The sequence below is a fragment of the Chiloscyllium plagiosum genome, unplaced genomic scaffold (genome assembly GCF_037043375.1).
Source record: "Chiloscyllium plagiosum isolate Xiang-an unplaced genomic scaffold, Cpla_swu_hap1 HiC_scaffold_9, whole genome shotgun sequence".
In the NCBI taxonomy this organism is placed as follows: Eukaryota; Metazoa; Chordata; class Chondrichthyes; order Orectolobiformes; family Hemiscylliidae; genus Chiloscyllium; species Chiloscyllium plagiosum.
The window spans coordinates 2,753,728-2,776,144 of NW_028270147.1; the positions used below are offsets into that span (position 1 = coordinate 2,753,728).

A 22,417-nucleotide genomic window follows, 5' to 3' on the forward strand; every position below is an offset into this window, starting at 1 on the left:
TCCAGACCCTTGAGAGGAAGGCCAAAATTTATTTTGTAATTTTGTGCTGATGCAGTTACCTTTAATGAATTGTGCACCTGGACACATAAATCCCTCTGTTCCTCCATGGCTACTAATTTCTCACCTACAAGAAGATTAAACAGCTTGGTTCTCGTGATGAAATCTCATGTCTTCACATTCCCAGCATTGTTCTGACTATGTCAGTTTGTAACTTTAAGTTGGATTCTACATCACTTTTCACACCTCTAAATAGATTTTCAATTAGAAAGCTTTTCTATCCGGTCTTTTACATCTCCACAATGCACAATGAAGCATGTTTTGAAATGTCACAATTTAATCGAGGATTTTTAATGGAATGTGGGCATGACTAGCTAGGTCAGTATTTATTGCCCACCCTAATTGCCCAGAGTTAACCACATGAGGATGCAACACAAAATCTCCAACAAACAGCAGTCAGGTAAAGGGCAGGACCTCAACTGTGATCATTCTAAACAATAAAGTGCTCCTTCACTGCTGCATTGAAATGTCAGTCTAGATGATGTGCTGTTTTAAAAGAGAAAGTGAGAAGACAAAATCTTTTCAGCTTTCTTTGTTACAAGTTGATGGCTTTGTATATTCCACAGATCTTCACAGATCTGAGGCTAGACAGAAGCCACCTTGTGTCTCCTTCAAAATCATTAATCCTGTCATGTGGAGAGATGGACAATACGTTGAAGGAGAAGAAACTGGATAAGATTGCGGTAGTAAACCTTTCTAAACATTACCTGAAAAACCTGGGCAGCTTGTCTCTTTGCTGTACTCTGAAGATTTGCATCCTGTCCAGAAATTACATCACTAAAATTGATGCTCTCGCAAACTGTCGCAATTTAATCAAGCTGGATCTCCATGGAAACCATGTAAGTGATGAAGAATGTGGGGGTGTGTTCAATAAAAACAATATCACATAGAGTCATAGAGATGTACAGCATGGACACAGACCCTTCGGTACAACCTGTCCATGCCGATCAGATATCCCAACCCAATCTAGTCTAACCTGCCAGCATCTGGCCTGTATCCCTCCAAACCCTTCCCATTCATATATCCATTCAAATGCCTTTTAAATGTTGAAATTGTATCAGCCTCCACCACTTCCTCTGGCAGCTCATTCCATACACGTATCACCCTCTGTGTGAAAAACTTTACCCTTAGGTCTCTTTTATATCTTTCCCTTCTCACCCTAAACATATGCCCTCTAATTCTGGACTCTCCGACCCCAAGGAAAAGACTTTGTCTATTTATCCTGTCCATGCCCCTCATAATTTTGTAAACCTCTATAAGGTCACCCCTCAGTCTCCGACGTTCCAGGGAAAACAGCCCCAGCCTGTTCAGCCTCTCCCTATAGCTCAAATCCTCCAACCCTGGCAACATCCTTATAAATCTTTTCTGAACCCTTTCAAGTTTCACAACATCTCTCCGATAGGAAGGAGACCAGAATTGCACGCAATATTCCAATGACTGAAAGTTTCAGAATCTGTCAGATTTGTATCTGAATGTGAAATGTTGGTAATCTTGGCTCAGGTTATAATGTGAGTTATTTGGGTCCTGACACAAGCTCAGGTCAGACTTCCAGATTACTGTTAGACAATGTTTATTGCACTGTAAATGATGCTAAGGCTTGATAGAGAGCAACATACTCTGAGCGACACAGAGTCCAACATTTTAGCTGAACATTAACTCGTGACTGTTGAGGTCACAGATATCACAATTACCTCAAAACATCATCTAGGGATAGTCAGTTCTGCTATAGCGTGGTAATTCCATTCTCATGCAATCTTGTGTTTTAGAAAATAGCATAATAGCAGCAACATTGAGACTAATGGGGCCGGGATTGTGTTATAACCAATACACGCTTTAAAACTTTATACTTTAGAAACAGGGTCCCCAATTTGCTAATCGAGTTATAGCAAATTCACATTAACAAAACACACGTTATAGCAGAACGACCTGTATTACTAAATCCTAACCCACAGGTTGGAACTGTACAGCTACTAAGCAGTGCACAGTAAGAGTTATTGAATGAGATTTATTGAGAACAAAAGACTTGCTCCTCATCAAGATCTCTGTATGTGCTCAAGTGCTTAACCAGCAGTCAGTACATTTTACAGTTCTCTCACTATAAAGACTTAGTTGGACGGAGGAAGTGCCCAAGGAAGTCTCGGGCTCCACATAATTTTCCTGTCATCTGCAAACTTACTGATCAGTCTCCTACATTAATGTTCAGCTCATTAATGTATGTAACAAACAGTAAGGGATCCAGCACTGAACTTCAAGTCACAAAAACACACTTCGACCATTGACAGTCTGATGGTGATGCTGTCTCTAAACTAGTTTTGAATCCAAATTGCCCTGAATCTCTCGGGCTCTTAGCTTCTTAACCAGTCTCACATGTACAATCTTTGTTAAAAGCCTTACTGAAGTCCGTCAAGTGCTCTGTCCTGGTCCAACACCTAGTAAATTTCTCAAACAATACAACCAAATTTCACAGAATCACAGGGATGTTATAATGTAGAAGGTGGCTATTTGGCACTTGTGCCTGCACTGTCTGTCAAAAAAGCATAATTGCCTACTGCCAATTTCCTGCTTTTTCCTCGTACCCTTGCATCCAATTACTCTTTAAATAATTATTTAATGGCCTGGTAAATGCCTGAATTGATCATGTCTCCACCAAACTCCTAGTCACTGCTTTGGAAACTCTTAAGTACTTGCTGTGAAAATGTTTTCTTTTGCTTCATATTTGCTCCTTTTCGAATCACTTTAAATCTGTGCTGTCTGGTTCTTGAACCTTTTACAAGCTGCCTTTTGATTATTCCTACCAAAATGATTAATCTTTCTCCATTCCTACATTAAATCTGGCACGTTTTTGCCAACCCACTCAACCTATCTGTATCCCCTTGCTGATTGTTTAGGTCCTCATCACAATGTGCCCTCATTACAATTTTTGTAATGTCAGCAAATTTGGATACATTACACTCTGTCCATTTCCAAGTCATTAATGTAAATGGTAAATAGTTAAGGCCCCAGGATTGATTGCTGTGGCACCCACTAGTTACATATTTTATTTTGAAGAATACCCATTCATCCTGACTCGCTGTCCTCTGTGTGTGAACCAATCATCAATTCATGCTAATAAATTTCTCCTAATACCGAATTCCTATCTTGTACCATAAACCTCTCTGTGGCATCTCATCGAATGACTTTTGGAAATCCGAATAAACTACGTCGGCCAGTTCCCCTTCTTCAAGTCTGCTTGTTGTATCCTGAAAGAACTCTGGCAAATTGTTAGACATGATTTCCCTTTCACAAAACCATGTTGGTTCTGTTTGATTACATTAAGATTTTCTAAATGCCCTGCCATTTCTTCCTTGATAAAGGACTTTAGCATTTTCCAAATTACAGATGCTAAGTTAACTACCATTAGCAGTACTGCACAACACACAACTTCAATGTTTGCCTGAATTTTATTCACACGTGAGCAAGCATAAGATATTCATCCCCTCAAAACTGTTTTGCTATTCAGTAAGGTCATGGCTGATCTGATTATAATTTCAAATTCACATTTGTGCCCATCCTTGATAACCTTTCACCCCCTTGCTTAACAGGAATCTGTACACCTGTTATATTTTAATATTAGTGGCCCCTTAGTACCACCCTTGTGGGCCAGCCTGGATTCCACACTCAGCTTCGAGGACAGGATTGTTCGGATGGTGAAGTTTCTTGACAGCTGCTGAGCAGTCAGTGGGAAATTCTCATCAGTCACAGAAGCCCTGTAGCCATGTTACGCTCCAAGGAATCCTCCCAGCAGCATCAATGGCAGCATTTGCTAGCACTGGGCCTAAAGCCGTCCCTGATCCTAAATCCTGGAGTATAGGACCAGAGAAGTGAGGGAGATGCAGAGTAGGAGTTGAACACCTTAATATTGAGACCAAGGGTAGGGAGCACGTGCAGAGGCAGACCTTGGGTGAGCTATCTGATGTGGAGGCACACCACTCCTCAACCCTAAGGCCTGAACAGGTAGACATGCTGGGGTTCTCCTTTGCCCCAAACTCCTGCTGCTAACCTCAAAATTGAGGCTGGGTGGGGAGTGGCCCTAAAGTGGTCAATGATCGGTCATATCATGACATCAGTTCGTTAGAGGGTGGTTGGGATCCCTGGGAAGTTTACAGGGCTTCCTGTCCAGAAGACGTGTGGCAGAGAACCGTAAAAGCCTGACCCGAGTGTGAGATTGAAGACATAATCTGACCCAGCCTATTGTTAAGTGATTAGATGTTAAACACCTTACAGATGGAGAATGGGCCAAATTACCTCATCCTGTACTCCATGATACTAAATAAACAAAATAAATATACATATAATAGAATCATACAGTGCAGAAAGAGACCCTCCAGCCCATAGAACATAGAAAAATACAGCGCAGTACAGGCCCTTTGGCCCTCGATGTTGCGCCGATCCAAGTCCACCTAACCTACACTAGCCCACGATCCTCCATATGCCTATCCAATGCCCGTTTAAATGCCCATAAAGAGGGAGAGTCCACCACTGCTATACTGGCAGGGCATTCCATGAACTCACGACTCGCTGAGTGAAGAATCTACCCTTAACACCTGTCCTATACCTACCACCCCTTAATTTAAAACTGTGCCCCCTCGTAATAGCTGACTCCATACGTGTAAAAGGTTCTCATGGTCAACCCTATCTAAACCCCTAATCATCTTGTATCTAAACCCCTAACTATCAAATCTGTACCAGTAAAAATACATTACTGCTTACACTAGTCTCAATTATTGGTGGTAGACCCATAGCCTTGAACGTTATGACATATCAAGTGTGTATTCAAGTACTTTTTAAAGGTTGTGAGGTTTCCTGAACTGCCGTCCCAGACAGTGCATTCAAGGCCCCCACTACCCTCTGGGTGAAAAAAACCTTTCCTCAACTCCCCTCTAAACTCTGTCTTTCACTTTAAAAGTGTGCATCCTTTTTATTGGCCCTTCAATGAAACTTCTCCATGCTCCTCATAATCTTATAAACCTCAGTCAGATCCCTTCTTAACATTCTCTGCTCCAAAGAAAGCAACCTGAGCCTATCCAGCCTCTCTTCGTATGAATCTCTCAATTGCAGGCAACACCCTTCCTATAGGGTGGTACTAAGGGGGTACTGACCAGAACTGCACACAATACACAAACTGTGGCCTAACCAAAGTCCTGCACAGCTCCAATATAACTCCCCTGCTCTTATAAGCTATGCCATGACTGATAAAGGTAAGTGTAACCACCCTATTAACCTGTCCTACCATCTTCAGGGATCTGTGAATAAGTTCCCCAAGATCCTTCTGTTCCTCTGAGCTTCCTATTGTCCTGCCATCCATTGAGTACCCCCTTGTCTTGTTCTTTTTTTCAAAGTGCATCACCTCACATTTATCAGGGTTAAACCCATCTGCCACTGATCTAGCCATCCATCTGATCAATCCGTTTATATCTTGTAAATTAAGACCTTCTTCCTCACTGTCAAACCACTCAGCCAAACTTCATACAATCCTCAAAATTACTTACTATCTCCCCCACATTCCCATCCTCACAGTCATAGAGCTGTACAGCACGGAAACAGACTCTTAAGTTCAACCTGTTTATGCCAACCAGATATCCTAAATTAATCTAGTCCCATTTATCAACACTTGGCCCATATCCCTCTAACCTTTTCCTATTCATATACCCATCAAGATGTCTTTTAAATGTTGTAATTGTACCAGGCTCCACTGCAGCACCTCTGCAGGTGCTCATTCCATACATGCACCACCCTCTGCCCCTTAGGTCTCTTTTAAATCTTTCCCCTCTTACCTTAATCTATGCCGTCTAGTTTTGGACTCCCCTAACCTGCACAAGATCTTGTCTATTTACCCTATCCACGCCCCTCGTGATTTTGTAAACCTCTGAGGTCATCTCTCAGCCATCACAAACAATCAGAGACTTAGCACTGATCCTTATTGTTTGTATGACAGGACATTGGTCTCCAGTTACACAAACTGCTTTTTAACACCTCCCTTGACTCTGTAGAAACAAAATCAATAAAATTTAGACGAGACCACCAACACTGGAAACAAGACAATTTATTCTATGATCTTATAAGAAAGGGCATCAATTGCAGAAGCAAATGAGCAATGAGAATTCAAATTCTTACACAGTTATACCTTTGAGCTGCGTGAGGTCATCTCTCCCGACTGCTACATTACCCAATCTTTCTTAGTATTCTGCCACTGCCCAGCTGTGCTCCGCCCTTATTGTCCCCTTCTCCAAGTTGGCAACCTTTCCCTCTAAGTGCTGACATAAGGCTAAACTTGTATCTTGATGTTCTTTTTACTTTGCTTGTAACATCTTCCATTATCCATAGGTACATTCCATTCTTGAACATACGTTTTAACAATGTATCTTTTCGTGCCTAGTTTATGCGTTTCGGCTATCTCAGCTATTTTGCTGAGACTATTATTTAAAACATTACGATGAAAGAAATTATTTGCTTTAATAGTTCTGCACTAAAGTTAGTACTCAATTATCCATAATTATACATTAAAGATAAAGATACATTTCCCTTATGCTTGCCTAGCTGATATTTTTCTTGTACCCCTTTTTCTGCACATACACACTCTTGCTTTTCTATTTCTGCAAAAACAACACACTTCCCTATTTGTTACAACTCCTATTACTAAACCACCTTTAGATTCAACGTGCCAACTCTCATGAGCTTTCACCATATCAGTTTCTCATGTGGGACCTTGTCAAAGGCCTTGCTGAAATCCAGATAAACTACATCAACTGCAGTACCCTCAGCCAAACAATTTTCTCCAATAGTTCCCCTACCCCTGATGTGAGACACACTGGTCTGTAATTCCCTGGTCTATCTCCTCCACCCTTCTTATAAAGTGAAACTATGATGATGTTACCTAATATGGTGATGAAACATCTGAAAACAAACCTTCCAGCTCAGCGAGCAAACTGACATCCAAAGTGAGACAATATTTGTTGACGTCCAGTTCTCTAGCACATCCCCTGTGGCCAAAGATGATTTAAAAATTGTGTCAGCAACTTGGGATAAAACTCATCTGGACCTATATATCTAGGTGATTGTTCAGATTAAGCAGTCTGATCCTTTCAGATATGGTTCTGCTTACTTTCAAATAAAATAGAATGCTGGAGTACAGAAGGATGCCAGTTGGCCCTCTTTAACCCTGCTGGCGTTTATGGGTGAAACCTTATGACCAGCAAAGAATTTTAGAGACAAAGTCTGGGTCCCAACTTTGCCCAGGTCAGGAGGCAGCCAATAAAGAGGCATTTATCATCCTGCTTGGGGTGGGCAGGAGGCCCCACAGCAATACTTCACCTGCAGTCCTGTGCTGCTGAGCTAGAGAGGAGAGTGCAAAGCCATCTTAAATGACATTGAGCCCAGAGCTCTGAACAATATTGTCAAGAAAGCAGATAACCCAAAGTTGGTAAAATTAATCGGAAGGAAAACCCCTCTACAATATCAGTTGTGGCTAAGGCTACAATCTTCTTGTACCTTCATGGGACAGTGAAAAATCAGCACCAATGGCTGTCCTGCCTGCTGCCAGGAAGCTACCTTCATATTTCTGGTGACTCTGAAACTCAGCAGGTTGGGGGAGGTGGAAACACAGACTGATGCAATGTGACAATTAGCCCCCTTTTGATCCCTTGCTTGGCCTAACTGACTACACACCACTGTAAGCATTTGATGCTACATTGTCCTCAGTTTCATCAAGGTCAGTCTGAGATAGAAAAGCAGCAGGGGTCTGACCCGACAGGTTTTTCTCAAATTTTGCTTCTGTTCCACATCCAAATCTCCCCCGGTGGGGCTGGGTCAATTCCATTGTATAAGAACTAATTAGTGCCACTCCCCATTCCCTCTCCACAGCCCTATAACTGGCTATGATGTATTAATTTGTTTATTTTTCCTCCACTATCAGATCATTAATCTCCCAGATGAATACTTTTGGACCAATCTGAAGTGTCTGCAGGTCCTCTTTCTCCATGACAACATCATTGGAGACATAAGAAATGCCAAATCCCTATTTTCCTGCCCGAACCTCATTATTCTCACCCTGTTTGACACCCCAGTCAGTTTGCTTCCAAATTATCGGCACCACGTTGTCAACGGCATTTTGTCTCTCAAAGCCTTGGATCACTTTGTCATCGCAGATGAGGAAATCATTGAGGATTGTTTGCAAAGGAAATATTTCAAAGCTCTAAGTCCACATTTCTTTTTTCATCTCCCTGCTCCTCCAAAGGTTGGTGCTTATATTTAGTGTGGAGAGAATAAAAATACTTATGAACAGGTTGAAAATCAGAATGTAATTCAGAAAAAAATGGGGCCATTTCCTTTAAAAATAGATAGCAGCCATTCTGGGAGTCACTGGGAAGACAATAGTGTCACTGGGACTAGTAATCTAGAGACTAAGATCATGTTCAGGGAGAACCTGGGTTCAAATCCCACCCAGTGGTTAACTCAGCTGGATGGCTGGTCAGTGATCCCAACAGCATCGGTGTAATTCCTGTACTTGAGGTTCCTATAAAGGACTCTTCCTTCTAACCTCATCCCTTCACCCGAGGCACATGACCCACTGGTTAAATGACCACTAGTTGTCTGTCTGTCTGTCTCTCTCTCATGAGAGAGCAGTCCTGTGGTCTGGTGAGACTATAGTGTCTTTTTACCACCACTATTTATGACCAGATTAACTTAGATCTGATATATTGGTTTTGAAATCACTTAGCCTGCCTATCACTTGCTGCTTATGCTGTAGACGTAGCTTCACCAGGTTGATACCTCATCTTCAGGTATGCCTGATGCTGCTCCTGCACTCTCCATTGAATCAAGTTTGATCCCCTGTCTTGATGGTAATGGTTGAGTGGGGGATCTGCCAGGCCATGGGGGAAGTTGCAGATTGTGCTCGAGTACAATTCTACTGCTGTTGATGGCCCACAGCACCTCATTGATGCCCAGTCTTGAGTTGCTTAATCTGTTAAGCGTGTATCATTTAGCATTGCCACACAACACGAAAGAGGGTATTCTCAATATGAGGGCAGGACTTCATTTCCGCAGGGTCGCTCTAACCGATACTGTCATGGACATTGATGCATCTGCAGCTGGCAGGTTGGTGACAGTGAAATCAAATATGATTTTCCCTCTTGTTAGTTCCCTCACCAGTTGGTGCAGGCCCAGTTGAGCAGCTATTTCCTTTAGGACTCAATCAGTAGTGCTTCTATCAAGCCTCTCTTTGTGATGGACATTATAATACCTCACCTAGAGTACAATTTGTGCCTTTGTCTCTCTCAGTGCTTCCTCTAAGTGTTTTTCAGCATGGAGGAATACAGATTCACCAGCTGAGGGAGGACAGTATGCAGTAATCAGCAGGACATTTCCTTGCCCATGTTTAATCTGAAGCCATGAGACTTAATGGGGTCCAGAATCAATGTCAAGGGCTCCCAGGGCAACACACCGACTGTAGACAACTATGCCACTATCTCTGGGTCTGTCCTGCTGGGACAGTGCGATATCAATTCATGTCTCTCCAGCATTAGTCAAGGACTTTGGTTTTATTGACATAACCACAATGCTGCCACCTCTTTATCGAGCAAAGCTGTGAAAATTCATCTGAGATTCAGATAAGTTATGATCTAATCAATTGTTAGTAACTGTCTTGAGGGACTGAATGGCTTCCTCCTCTTCGTGTTCTCATTTAATTTGCTTCCCTCATCCTTCAGAAATGCGATCCAGATCAGAATAGCTCTCAGCAATAAAAGAAACTCCCTTCCCTCTCTGCTTTTTTTTTGCCAATGAGGTTTACACAAGTTACTCAGAGTCCTGCAGTGCAAGCACTTTCTCCCAACCATCTCAGACCAAGCCTTAAGCCTGGGACTTTGATATCGATTCTTTAGGAAAATGATCTACCCAATAAATAAATCATTGAGAGTCCAGCGTAGGTGTGGCAATGTGGGTGGAGAGTGTTAGAGCATGCTATCTAAGAAAATGAAGCACCAAACCTAGAAACTGGCGCAGGGTTTGTTCCAGGTGTGATAAGAAGGCTGAGGTGAAAGTGAGGACTGCAGATGTTGGAGATTAGAGTCAAGATTAGAGTGGTGCTGGAAAAGCACAACAGGTCAGGCAGCGTCTGAGGAGCAGGATTTCTGATGAAGGGCTCCTGCCCGAAACGTCGATTTTTCCTGTTCCCCAGATGCTGCCTGACCTGCTGTGCTTTTCCAGCACCACTCTAATCTTGATAAGAAATCTTTGAGGAGAAAGTGAGGTCTGCAGATGCTGGAGATCAGAGCTGAAAATGTGTTGCTGGAAAAGCGCAGCAGGTCAGGCAGCATCCAGGGAATAGGAGAATCGACGTTTCGGGCATCCTGAAGAAGGGCTTATGCCCGAAACGTCGATTCTCCTATTCCCTGGATGCTGCCTGACCTGCTGCGCTTTTCCAGCAACACATTTTCAGCTCTTGATAAGAAAGCCTAGTATGTGTGATAGGGGTTTAGGACATGGGGAGTTTAGGCCCGAAAGGTATTGCACCTTTATTGAATCCAGAAAGTTGCAGGGTCCCCAAGAGAAAAATGAGGTGTTGTTCTGGAAGAACTGAGCTTCACTGGAGCACTGCAGCAAGCTTGAGACAGAGATGTTTGCTAAGGAACATGATGGTGTGTTAAAGTGGTAGGCAACTGGAAAGTCAGGGTCGTTTTTGCAGGCAGAACGTAGGTGTTCTGTGAAGTGATTACCCAGTCTGCGCTTCGTTTCCCCAATGTAGAGGAGATCACATTGTGAGCAGCGAATGTATTAGATTAGATTGTGAGAAGTGCAGGTAAAGTGCTGCTTCCTCTGGAAGGTATGTCTGGGCCCTTGGATATTGAGGAGGGAGGAGGTAAATGGGCAGGTGTTACACCTTTGGCAGTTGCAAGGTAAGGTGCCGTGAGTGAGTGGGGGTGTTGGGAGTGATGGAAGAATGGACCAGGGTGCCCCTGAGGGAACGGTCCCTGCGGAAGGTGGATAAGGGAGAGGAGGGGAGGGGAAAGGAATATGTGGCTGGTGGTGGCATCTCGTTGAAGGTGGCAGAAATGGCAGCTGATCATCAGGATTTGTTCTCACTGTTTGGAAACCAGCATAGAAGCATCCTATCTCTAACTTCCTCCAGCCCTTACACCTCTCCCTATCTCTGTAACCTCCTCCAGTTTCTATCTTTGTAACTTCTTTTAGCAAACATTCCTCTGGTATCTCTGTGCTTTTCCAGTCTGGCCTTTTTCCCCTCTTTAAGATGTTAATTAATAACTCATTGTTTTGGCTCTGTATTTGATTTCTTCTCCTATTGTTTTCTCTTTTTGTTCAATGTTACATTTTTGTGTGATTACAAGCCTGCAAAATGCTGGAGCATGTTTTACTAAAGGTGCTGCATAGATATGAATTGTTGTTTCGGTGTGAATAAGCACTTTGATCTCTCACTGAAAAGGAATCCCTGATAGTGCTTTTACTTCTCACACAGACTTCGACCTGGCAGAGTGAGTTGGACCATCTCAGAACTCTACTCTCTACCATCAACAACATCCTTGCCCATCACTCTCCGGTGCTGATCATTCAGCGATGGATCCGTGGATTCTTGACAAGAAGAAAGTTGAGGTGTTGATTAACTTGGACCTCATCAGGTGTACCCTAGAACTCTGTGGGAAGCTAGGGATGTGGTTTCTGGGCCACTTGCTGAGATATTCATTGTCACAGGTGAGGTACCAGAAGACTGGAGGTTGGCTGATGTGGTGCCACTGTTTAAGAAAGGTGATAAGGAAAAGCCACGGAACTATAAACTGGTGAGCCTAACATCGGTGGTGGGCAAGTTGTTGGAAGGAATCCTGAGGGACAGAATTTACATGTATTGGAAAGGCAAGGACTGATTAGGGATAGTCAACATGGCTTTGTGTGTGGGAAGTCATATCTCACTGAGTTTGAAGAAATAACAAAGAGGATTAATGAGGGCAGTGTTATAGACATGATCTATATGGACTTCAGTAAGGCTTTAACAAGGTTCCTCATGGGAGACTGGTTAGCAAGGTTAGATCTCACGAATTACAGGGAGAACTAGCCATTTGGATTCAGGACTGGTTCAAAGGTAGAACACAAAGGGTGGTGGTGGAGGGTTATTTTCAGACTGGAGGCCTGTGACCAGTAGTGTGCCACAAGGATCGGTGCTGGGTCCACTACATTTCGTCATTATATAAATGATTTGGATGTGTACATTAGGAGATATCGTTAGTAAGTTTGCAGATGACACCAAAATTGGAGGTGTAGTGGACAGAGAAGAAGGTTACCTCAGATTACAACAGGATCTTGATCAGATGGGCCAACGAGCTGAGGAATGGCAGATAAAGTTTAATTTAGATAAATGTGAGGTGTTGCATTTTGGGAAAGCAAATCTTAGCAGGACTTATACACTTAATGGTAAGGTCATAGGGAATGTTGCTGAACAAAGAGACCTTGGAGTGCAGATCCATAGTTCCTTGAAAGTAGAGTCGCAGGTAGATAGGATAGTGAAGAAGGCGTTTGATATGCTTTCCTTTATTGGTCAGAGTATTGAATACAGGAGTTGAGAGGTCAAGTTGCGGCTGTACAGGACATTGGTTAGGCCACTTTTGGAATATTGCGTGCATTTCTGGTCTCCTTCCTATCGGTAGGATGATGTGAATCTTGAAAAGGTTCAGAAAAGATTTACAAGGAGGCTGCCAATTTGGAGGATTTGAGCTGTAGGGAAAGGTTGAATAAGCTGGAGCTGTTTTCCCTGGAGGGTCAGAGGCTGAGGGACGACCTTATAAAGATTTATAAAATCATGAGGGGCATGGATAGGGTAAATAGACAAGGTCTTTTCTCTGGGGTGGGGGAGTCCTGAACTAGAGGGGCATAGGTTTAGAATGAGAGGGAAAAGATATAAAAGAGACCTAAGGGGCAACTTCTTCATGCAGAGAGTGGTATGTGTATGGAATGAGCTGCCTTAGGAAGTCCTGGAGGCTGGTACAATTGCAACATTTAAAGGCATCTGGATGGATATATGAATAGGAAGGGCTTAGAGAGATATGGGTCAAGTGCTGGCAAATGGGACTAGATTAGTTTGGGATATCTGGTGGGCATGGATGAGTTGGACCAAAGGGTCTGTTTCTGTGCTGTATATCTCTATGACTCTATAACTTTCAAGTGAGTATCCATCATTCCTGTGCTCAAAGACCCATACTGACTTAACATCCATCAACAACAGTGCTTTTAAAATTCTCATCCTTGTGTTCAAATATAATCATGGCTTCTCCCCTCCCTACCTTTGCAAATATTTCTAATTCTGGTCTGCAACACATCCCTGATTTTTTATGCTCTCTGATTAGTGACCATACCTTCAACTGCCTGGACTCTAAGCTTCATCAGCCTCTCCACCTCTCCATTTTTCCATTCTGACATTCCAAAAAACCCATACTGTTATGTTTCCTGATGTTAGCACTCTGACTGCTACATGGTTACTGAAAATGCCTTGAAACTTTTTATCTACGTTCAATGTCATAAATAATTACAAGTCATCCTTTCACACACTTCCTTGAACCCACATCACCGATATATAGATGATGTGTTCATTTGGTTTGGTTTCCATTTTATGGAATCATAGAATCCCTACAGTGTGAAAACAGACCCTTTGGCCCAACAAGTCCACACTGACCCTCCGAAGAGTAATCCATCCAGACCCATTCCCCTACATTTACCCCTGACTAATGCACCTAACCTACACATCCCGGGACGTTATGGGCAATTTAGCATTGCAAATCCACCTTACCTGCACATCTTTGGATTGAAGGAGGAAACCTAAGGAGGGAGGCAAGGGGACAAAGTGCAAATTCCACACAGTTGCCTGAAGTTGAAATCAAACCCTGGAGCTGTGAGTGGTGCTGGAAAATCACAGCAGGTCAGGCAGCATCCGAGGAGCAGGATCTGCAGTCCTTGTTTTTACCTGGAGCTGTAAGGCAGCAGTGCTAACCACTGAGCCATCGTGTCGCCTCTTTCCAGGATCTTGGCTGTGTACAATGTACTGCTTCATTCACTAATGTTCAAAACAGTGACTGCACTCCAGAAAGGGATGGGCGTGAACTGCCTTTGAGTGAACCACTATTTCTGACATTGGCAATGCAAATCTTTTCACTTATTTTCAGTTACAAGACACTGTTGAAAAATGTAATGTTACTAAATCACACTGGAGCAGATTCATCCATCATCCCCCCAGTTCTGTATCCCCTGATCTACATTGGCTCCCATTCCAGCAGCACTCAAATTTAAAATTCCATCCTTAGTATAGAGTGACAGAGATATACAGCACAGAAAAAAAGCCCTTCGACCCATCGAGTCCAGTAAGAAATAGGCTCCTAATTATTCTCATCCTATTTTCCAGCACTTGGCCCATAGCATTGTTTGCCTTGGCATTGCAAGTGCACATCTAAACACGTAGAGCATAGAACAAAGAACAGTACAGGCCCTTTGGCCCTCGATGTTGCACTGTGTTTTTATCCTACTCTAAGATCAAACTAACCTCTATACCCTACATTTTACTATCGTCCATGTGCCTATCCAAGAGTCGCTTAAATGTCCCGAATGTATCTGACTTTACTACCACTGTACACCCACCACTCTCTGTGTAAGGAACCTGCCTCTGACATCTCCCCTAAACCTTCCTCCAATCACATTAAAATTAAGCCCCTTCGTAATAGCCATTTCTCACAGCAGAGAGCGGCGCGAGCTGGGCGGAAGTGAGGTTGGAGCGCAGAGCTGGTCGGGAAGGTAAGTGATTGATATTTGAGTGGGTGTGTTCTAGACCCCAGGCCCTACACAATAGGGCCTCCCTCCCATCCTCCTCCTCTAACCTAATTTTAAAGTCCACAGGTAAGCTACTCAGTGTTCTTGTTTTGGAGACGAAGTGTAGAGTAATGGCAGCGCAGGCAGTGGAATGTTCCTCCTGCAGGATGTTCGAGGTAGGGGTGACCACCGATACTCCTGCCGACTTCATCTGCAGGAAATGCAGTCAGATCCTGCTCCTCACAGAACGAGTTAGGGAACTGGAACTGGAGTTGGATGAACTGAGGATTATTCGAGAGGCTGAGAGGGTGATAGACAAAAGCTACAGGGACATAGTTACGCCAGAGAACAGAGGTAGCTGGGTAACAGTTAGAGGTGGGAAGGGGAGGAAGCAGGCAGTGCAGGGATCCCCTGTGGTCGTTCCCCTAAACAATAGGTATACCACTTTGGATACTGTTGGGGTAGCAGGGGTAAGCTGCAGTGACCGGGTCTGTGGCGTGAAGTCTGGCTCTGAGACTCAGAAGGGAAAGGGGGAGAGGAGGAGAGCGCTAGTTATAGGAGACTCTCTAGTTAGAGGGACGGACAGGCGGTTCTGTGGACATGGGCGAGACTCTCGGATGGTTTGTTGCCTCCCGGGTGCCAGGGTCCGAGACATCTCAGACCGTGTCTTCAGAATCCTTAAGGGGGAGGGTGTACAGCCAGAAGTCGTGGTGCACATTGGCACCAACGACATAGGTAGGAAGAGGGGTGGGGAGGTCATTCAAGAGCTCAAAGAGTTAGGCTGGAAGCTAAAAGCTAGGACAGACAGAGTCGTCATCTCTGGGTTGTTGCCGGTGCCACGTGACAGTGAGGCAAGGAATAGGGAGAGAGTGCAGTTGAACACGAGGCTGCAAGGATGGTGTAGGAGGGAGGGCTTCAGGTATTTGGACAATTGGACTGCATTCTGTGGAAGGTGGGACCTGTACAAGCAGGACGGGTTGCACCTGAACCAGAAGGGCACCAATATCCTGGGGGGTAGGTTTGCTAGCTATCTTCGGGGGGGTTTAAACTAATTTGGCAGGGGGATGGGATCCGGATTTGTAGTTCAGCAAGTAGGCTAGCTGTTTGTCAGGATGTCGAAGAATGTAGGGAGGCTGTGGAGAAGGTAGTACAGACAGGGAATACTTGCGGACACAGAGATGGGTTCAAATGCGTATACTTCAACGCAAGGAGTATCAGAAATAAGGTGGGTGAACTTAAGGCGTGGATCAGTACCTGCGACTACGATGTTGTGGCCATCACGGAAACGTGGATAGAAGAGGGACAGGAATGGGTGTTGGAGGTTCCTGGTTACAGATGTTTCAGTAAGATTAGGGAGGGGGGTAAAAAAGGAGGGGGGGGTGGCGTTGCTAATTAGAAATGGTATAACAGCTGCAGAAAGGCAGTTCGAGGGGGATCTGCCTTTGGAGGTAGTATGGGCTGAAGTCAGAAATAGGAAAGGTGCAGTCACCTTGTTGGGTGTTTACTATAGACCCCCCAATAGCAGCAGAGATGTGGAGAAACAGATTGGGAAACAGATTTTGGAAAGGTGCCGAAGCCACAGGGGAGTAGTCACGGGCGATTTCAACTTCCCAAATATTGATTGGAAGCTCTTTAGATCAAGTAGATTGGATGGGGCGGTGTTTGCGCAGTGTGTCCAGGAAGCTTTTCTAACTCAGTATGTAGATTGTCCGACCAGAGGGGAGGCCATATTGGATTTGGTACTCGGTAATGAACCGGGACAAGGGATGGGCTTGTTAGTGGGTGAACATTTTGGTGATGGTGACCACAATTCTGTGACTTTCACCTTGGTTATGGAGAGAGATAGGTGCGTGCAACAGGGTAGGTTTTACAATTGGGGGAAGGGTAATTACGATGCTGTAAGACAGGATCTGAGGAGCATAAGTTGGGAGCATAGGCTGTCAGGGAAGGATGTCGTGGAAATGTGGAACTTTTTCAAGGAACATATACGACGTGTCCTTGATATGTATGTACCTGTCAGGCAGGAAAGAAATGGTCGTGTGAGGGAACCTTGGTTGACGAGGGAGGTTGAATGTCTTGTAAAGAGGAAGAAGGAGGCTTACGTAAGGTAGAGGAAACAGGGTTCAGACAGAGCAGTGGAGGGATACAGGATAGCCAGAAGGGAGCTGAAGAAAGGGATTAGGAGAGCTAAGAGAGGGCATGAAAAATCTTTGGCGGATAGGATCAAGGATAACCCAAAGGCATTTTATGCGTATGTGAGAAACATGAGAATGACGAAAACGAGGGTAGGTCCGATCAAGGACAGTAGTGGGAGACTGTGTATTGAGTCGGAAGAGATAGGAGAGGTCTTGAATGAGTATTTTTCTTCAGTATTTACGAACGAGAGGGACCGTATTGTTGAAGAGGAGAGTGTGAAACGGACTGGTAAGCTAGAGGAGATACTTGTTAGGAAGGAAGATGTGTTGGACATTTTGAACAACATGAGGATAGACAAGTCCCCCGGGCCTGACGGGATATATCCTAGGATTATGTGGGAAGCAAGAGAGGAAATTGCAGTACCGTTGGCAATGATCTTTTCGTCTTCACTGTCAACGGGGTGGTACCAGGGGACTGGAGAGTGGCGAATGTTGTGTCCCTGTTCAAAAAAGGGAATAGGGATAACCCCAGGAATTATAGGCCAGTTAGTCTTACTTCGGTGGTCGGCAAAGTAATGGAAAGGGCACTAAGGGATAGGATTTATGAGTATCTGGAAAGACACTGCTTGATTAGGGACAGCCAGCACGGATTTGTGAAGGGTAGGTCTTGCCTTACAAGTCTTATTGAATTCTTTGAGGAGGTGACCAAGCATGTGGATGAGGGTAGAGCAGTGGATGTAGTATACATGGATTTTAGTAAGGCATTTGATAAGGTTCCCCATGGTAGGCTTATGCGGAAGGTCAGGAGGCATGGGATAGAGGGAAATTTGGCCAATTGGATAGAAAACTGGCTAACCGGTCGAAGTCAGAGAGTGGTGGTAGATGGCAAATATTCAGCCTGGAGCCCAGTTACAAGTGGAGTTCCGCAGGGATCAGTTCTGGGTCCTCTGCTGTTTGTAATTTTTATTAATGACTTGGATGAGGGAGTCAAAGGGTGGGTCAGTAAATTTGCAGATGATATGAAGATTGCTGGAGTTGTGGATAGTGAGGAGGGCTGTTGTCGGCTGCAAAGAGACTTAGATATGATGCAGAGCTGGGCTGAGGAGTGGCAGATGGAGTTCAACCCTGCCAAGTGTGAGGTTGTCCATTTTGGAAAGACAAATAAGAATGCGGAATACAGGGTTAACGGTAGGGTTCTTAGTGAGGTGGAGGAACAGAGGGATCTTGGGGTCTATGTTCATAGATCTTTGAAAGTTGCCACTCAGGTGGATAGAGCTTGTAAGAAGGCCTATGGTGTATTAGCGTTCATTAGCAGAGGGATTGAATTCAAGAGTCGTGAAGTGATGTTGCAACTGTACAGGACTTTGGTTAGGCCACATTTGGAGTACTGTGTGCAGTTCTGGTCGCCTCACTTTAGGAAAGATGTGGAAGCTTTGGAGAGGGTGCAGAGAAGATTTACCAGGATGTTGCCTGGAATGGAGAATAGGTCGTACGAGGATAGGTTGAGAGTGCTAGGCCTTTTCTCGTTGAAACGGCGAAGGATGAGGGGTGACTTGATAGAGGTTTATAAGATGATCAGAGGAATAGATAGAGTAGACAGTCAGAAACTTTTTCCCCGGGTGCAACAGAGTGTTACAAGGGGACATAAATTTAAGGTGAAGGGTGGAAGGTATAGGGGAGATGTCAGGGGTGGGTTCTTTACCCAGAGAGTGGTGGGGGCATGGAATGTGCTGCCTGTGGGAGTGGTAGAGTCAGAATCTTTGGTGACCTTTAAGCGGCAATTGGATAGGTACATGGATGGGTGCTTAAGCTAGGACAAATGTTCGGCACAACATCGTGGGCCGAAGGGCCTGTTCTGTGCTGTATTGTTCTATGTTCTATGTACCCTGAGAAAATGTCTCTGGCTTTCCACTCTATCTATGCCTCTCAACATCTTGTACACCTCTATGAAGTTACCTCTCATCCTTCTTCTCTCCAATGAGAAACGCTGTAGCTCCCTCCATCTTTCTTCATAAGACATGCCCTCCAGTCCAGGCAGCATCCTGGTACAGGTACACAATCCTTTATCTGAAACTCTCAGGGCCAACATGTTTTCGGAATTCAGAATTTTTCGGATTTTGGAATAAATGACAGTTTCTTGGTCAAACACAACTTCTTGTGGTATCTCTTGCCATCATGTAGTACGGAGTTCTGGTTTGAGGTGTGTGATGAGAAACAAGGTTCTCCTTTAGAGCAGGAAGAAAGTCTGTACTTGGTGGTTGGGAAGTCCAGAGCCTCAGTGACAATGTTGAATCTCCACATGTCACCTTGAGAAGCAGCTGGCCAACATTATACATGAGATTCAGAACTTCCACTGTCAGCACCTGCAACTTTTATTGATCCTTTGTTCCATCACCAAACTCACCACACAGATATAGATTCTTTGGTTTATCCTTGAATATTTATGTTTTAAAGAGCTAGCCAATTAATCCCAATCTCCTGTATCCATTGCCTTGCAACTTTTTGTTTTCAATTATTTTGCCAGTTCCCATGTGAAAGTTCTGATGGAATCTGCTCCCACCGCTCTTTCAGGCAGCACCTTCCAGATCCCAACAACTCACTGTGTAAAACAGTCCCCCTCACCTCCCCATCTGGGGCTTTTACTGATTCATTTCATCCTGCATAGCATCTGCTTCCTGAAACAGCTTCTCCCAATTGATCGAACAAAATGCTTTGTAATTCTGAGCACCTTGATTGAATCACCCTTACTCCTCTGCTCAGAGGAGAATGATCCCAGCTTCTCTCATCATTGTTTTATCTTTTTATTAACACCTGGACTTTGTAGTAACCAGTACCGAGTCACTAACATTACAGTTGTTCACATTTTATTTTATGAAAGCAGTGCCCCAGATGCATATAACAGTCAACCTCTGCCAAGAAAGACACTGAATGTACAGTTATGCAGCCGTGGCATCCATGTACTGCAAGATGGCAGTGTGTGGGTGAGTCAGCGTTGCACTTTTTATACCACACAAACTAATATTATCTTGACACATGACACTGTATATCTGAGCACTGGGTGGGACTGTGTATCAGAGAACCGGATGGGACTGTGTATCAGCACTGGGTGGGACTGTGTATCATACAGAGTACTGGGTGGCACTGTGTAACAGCACTGAGTGGGACTGTGTATCAGAGTACTGGGTGAGACTGTGTATCAGAGTACTGGGTGGGACTGTGTATCAGAGTACTGGGTGAGACTGTGTATCAGAGTACTGGGTGGCACTGTGTATCAGAGTACTGGGTGAGACTGTGTAAGAGCACTGGGTGGGACTGTGTATCAGCGCTGGGTGGGATTGCATAACAGGACTGGTTGGAACTGTGTAAAAGCACTGGGTGGGACTGTGTAACAGAGTACCAGGTGGGACTGTGTATTAGCACTGGTTGGGACTGTGTAACAGTACTGGGTGGGACTGTGTATTAGCATTGGTTGGGACTGTGTATCAGCACCGTCTGGAACTGTGTATCAGAGTACTGGTGAGACTGTGTAACAGCGCCGTGTGGTACTGTGTATCAAAGTACTGGTGGGACTGTGTAACAGCACTGGGTGGGACTGTGTATCAAAACACTGGGTGGGACTGTGTATCAGCACCGTGTGGGAATGTGTATCAGAGTACTGGATGGGATTGTATATCAGAGTACTGGTGGGACTGTGTAACAGCACTGGGTGGGACTGTGTAACAGCACTGGGTGGGACAGTGTATCAGAACACTGGGTGGGACTGTGTATCAGCACCATGTAGGAATGTGTATCAGAGTACTGGATGGGACTGTGTATCAGTACTGGGTGGGACTGTGTATCTGAGCACTGGATGGGTCTGTGTATCAGAGCACTGGGTGTGACTGTATCTGAGCACTGGGTGGGACTGTGTAACAGCACTGGGCGGGACTGTGTATCAAGAGTACTGGGTGGACTAAGTATCAGAGCATTGGGTGGGACTGTGTATCAGCACTGGGTGGAAGTGTGCATCAAAGTACTGTGTAGGACTGTGTATCAGCACTGGGTGGGAATGTGTATCAGAGTACTGGGTGAAACTGTGTATCAGAGTAGTGGGTGAGACAGTGTATCAGAGTACTAGGTGGGACTATGTATCAACACTGGGTGAGACTGTGTATCTATACTGAGTGGGACTGTGTACTGGGAGGGACTGTGTATCAGATCACTGGGTGGGACTGTGTATCAGCACTGGGTGAGCCTGTGTATCAGAACACTAGGTGGGACTGTGTATCAGAGCACTGAGTGGGACTGTGTATCAGCACTGGATGGAAGTGTGTATCGAAGCACTGGGTGGGAGTGTGTATCAGCACTGGGTGGGACTGTGTATCAGAGTACTGGGTGAAACTGTGTATCAACACAGGGTGGGACTGTGTAACAGCACTGGGAGGGACTGTGTATCATCACTGGGTAGGACTGTGTATCAGCTCTGGGTGGGACTGTGTATCATACAGAGTACTGGGTGGCACTGTGTATCAGCACTGGGTGGGACTGTATATCAGAACACTAGGTGGGACTGTGTATCAGAGCACTGAGTGGGACTGTGTATCAGCACTGGATGGAAGTGTGCATCGAAGCACTGGGTGGCACTGTGTAACAGTACTGGGTGAAACTGTGTATCAACACTGGGTGGAACTGTGTAACAGCACTGGGAGGGACTGTGTATCATCACAGGGTAGGACAGTGTATCAGCACTGGGTGGGACTGTGTATCATACAGAGTACTAGGTGGCACTGTGTAACAGCACTGGGTGAAACTGTGTATCAACACTGGGTGGGACTGTGTAACAGCACTGGGAGGGACTGTGTATCAGCTCTGGGTGGGACTGTGTATCATACAGAGTACTGGATGGCACTGTGTAACAGCACTGGGTGGGACTGTGTATCATACAGAGTACTGGGTGGCACTGTGTAACAGCACTGAGTGGGACTGTGTATCAGAGTACTGGGTGGCACTGTGTATCAGAGTACTGGGTGGGACTGTGTATCAGCGCTGGGTGGGATTGCATAACAGCACTGGATGGGACTGTGTATCTGAGCACTGGGTGGGACTGTGTATCAGAGCACTGGTTGGGACTGTGTATCAGAGCACTGGTTGGGACTGTGTCTCTGAGCACTGGGTGGGACTGTGTCTCAGAACACTGCGTGGGACTGTGTATCAGAGCACTGGTTGGGACTGTGTATCTGAGCACTGGGTGAGACTGTGTATCAGCACTGGATGGGACTGTGTATCAGAGTAGTGGGTAAGACAGTGTATCACCTCTGGGTGTGACTGTGTATCTATATTGGTTGGGACTGTGTATCCAAGCACTGGGTGGGACCGCGTATCAGAGCATTGGGTGGGACTATGTATCA

At 44.9% G+C, this 22,417-nt stretch overlaps 1 protein-coding gene across 1 annotated transcript in view; it reads left to right on the forward strand.

Annotated features, from left to right (window-relative positions):
• Positions 1 to 644: 644 nt before the first annotated feature.
• lrriq3 (leucine-rich repeats and IQ motif containing 3) overlaps positions 645 to 22,417 on the forward strand; it is a 33,249-nt gene continuing 11,476 nt past the window's right edge. The window contains exons 1-4 of the mRNA XM_087990346.1: positions 645 to 896; positions 8,009 to 8,329; positions 11,570 to 11,703; positions 19,912 to 20,011. Coding sequence (XP_087846472.1) covers positions 699 to 896; positions 8,009 to 8,329; positions 11,570 to 11,703; positions 19,912 to 20,011 — 753 coding nt within the window. The 5' untranslated portion in view covers positions 645 to 698. The remainder of the gene's footprint in view (positions 897 to 8,008; positions 8,330 to 11,569; positions 11,704 to 19,911; positions 20,012 to 22,417) is intronic.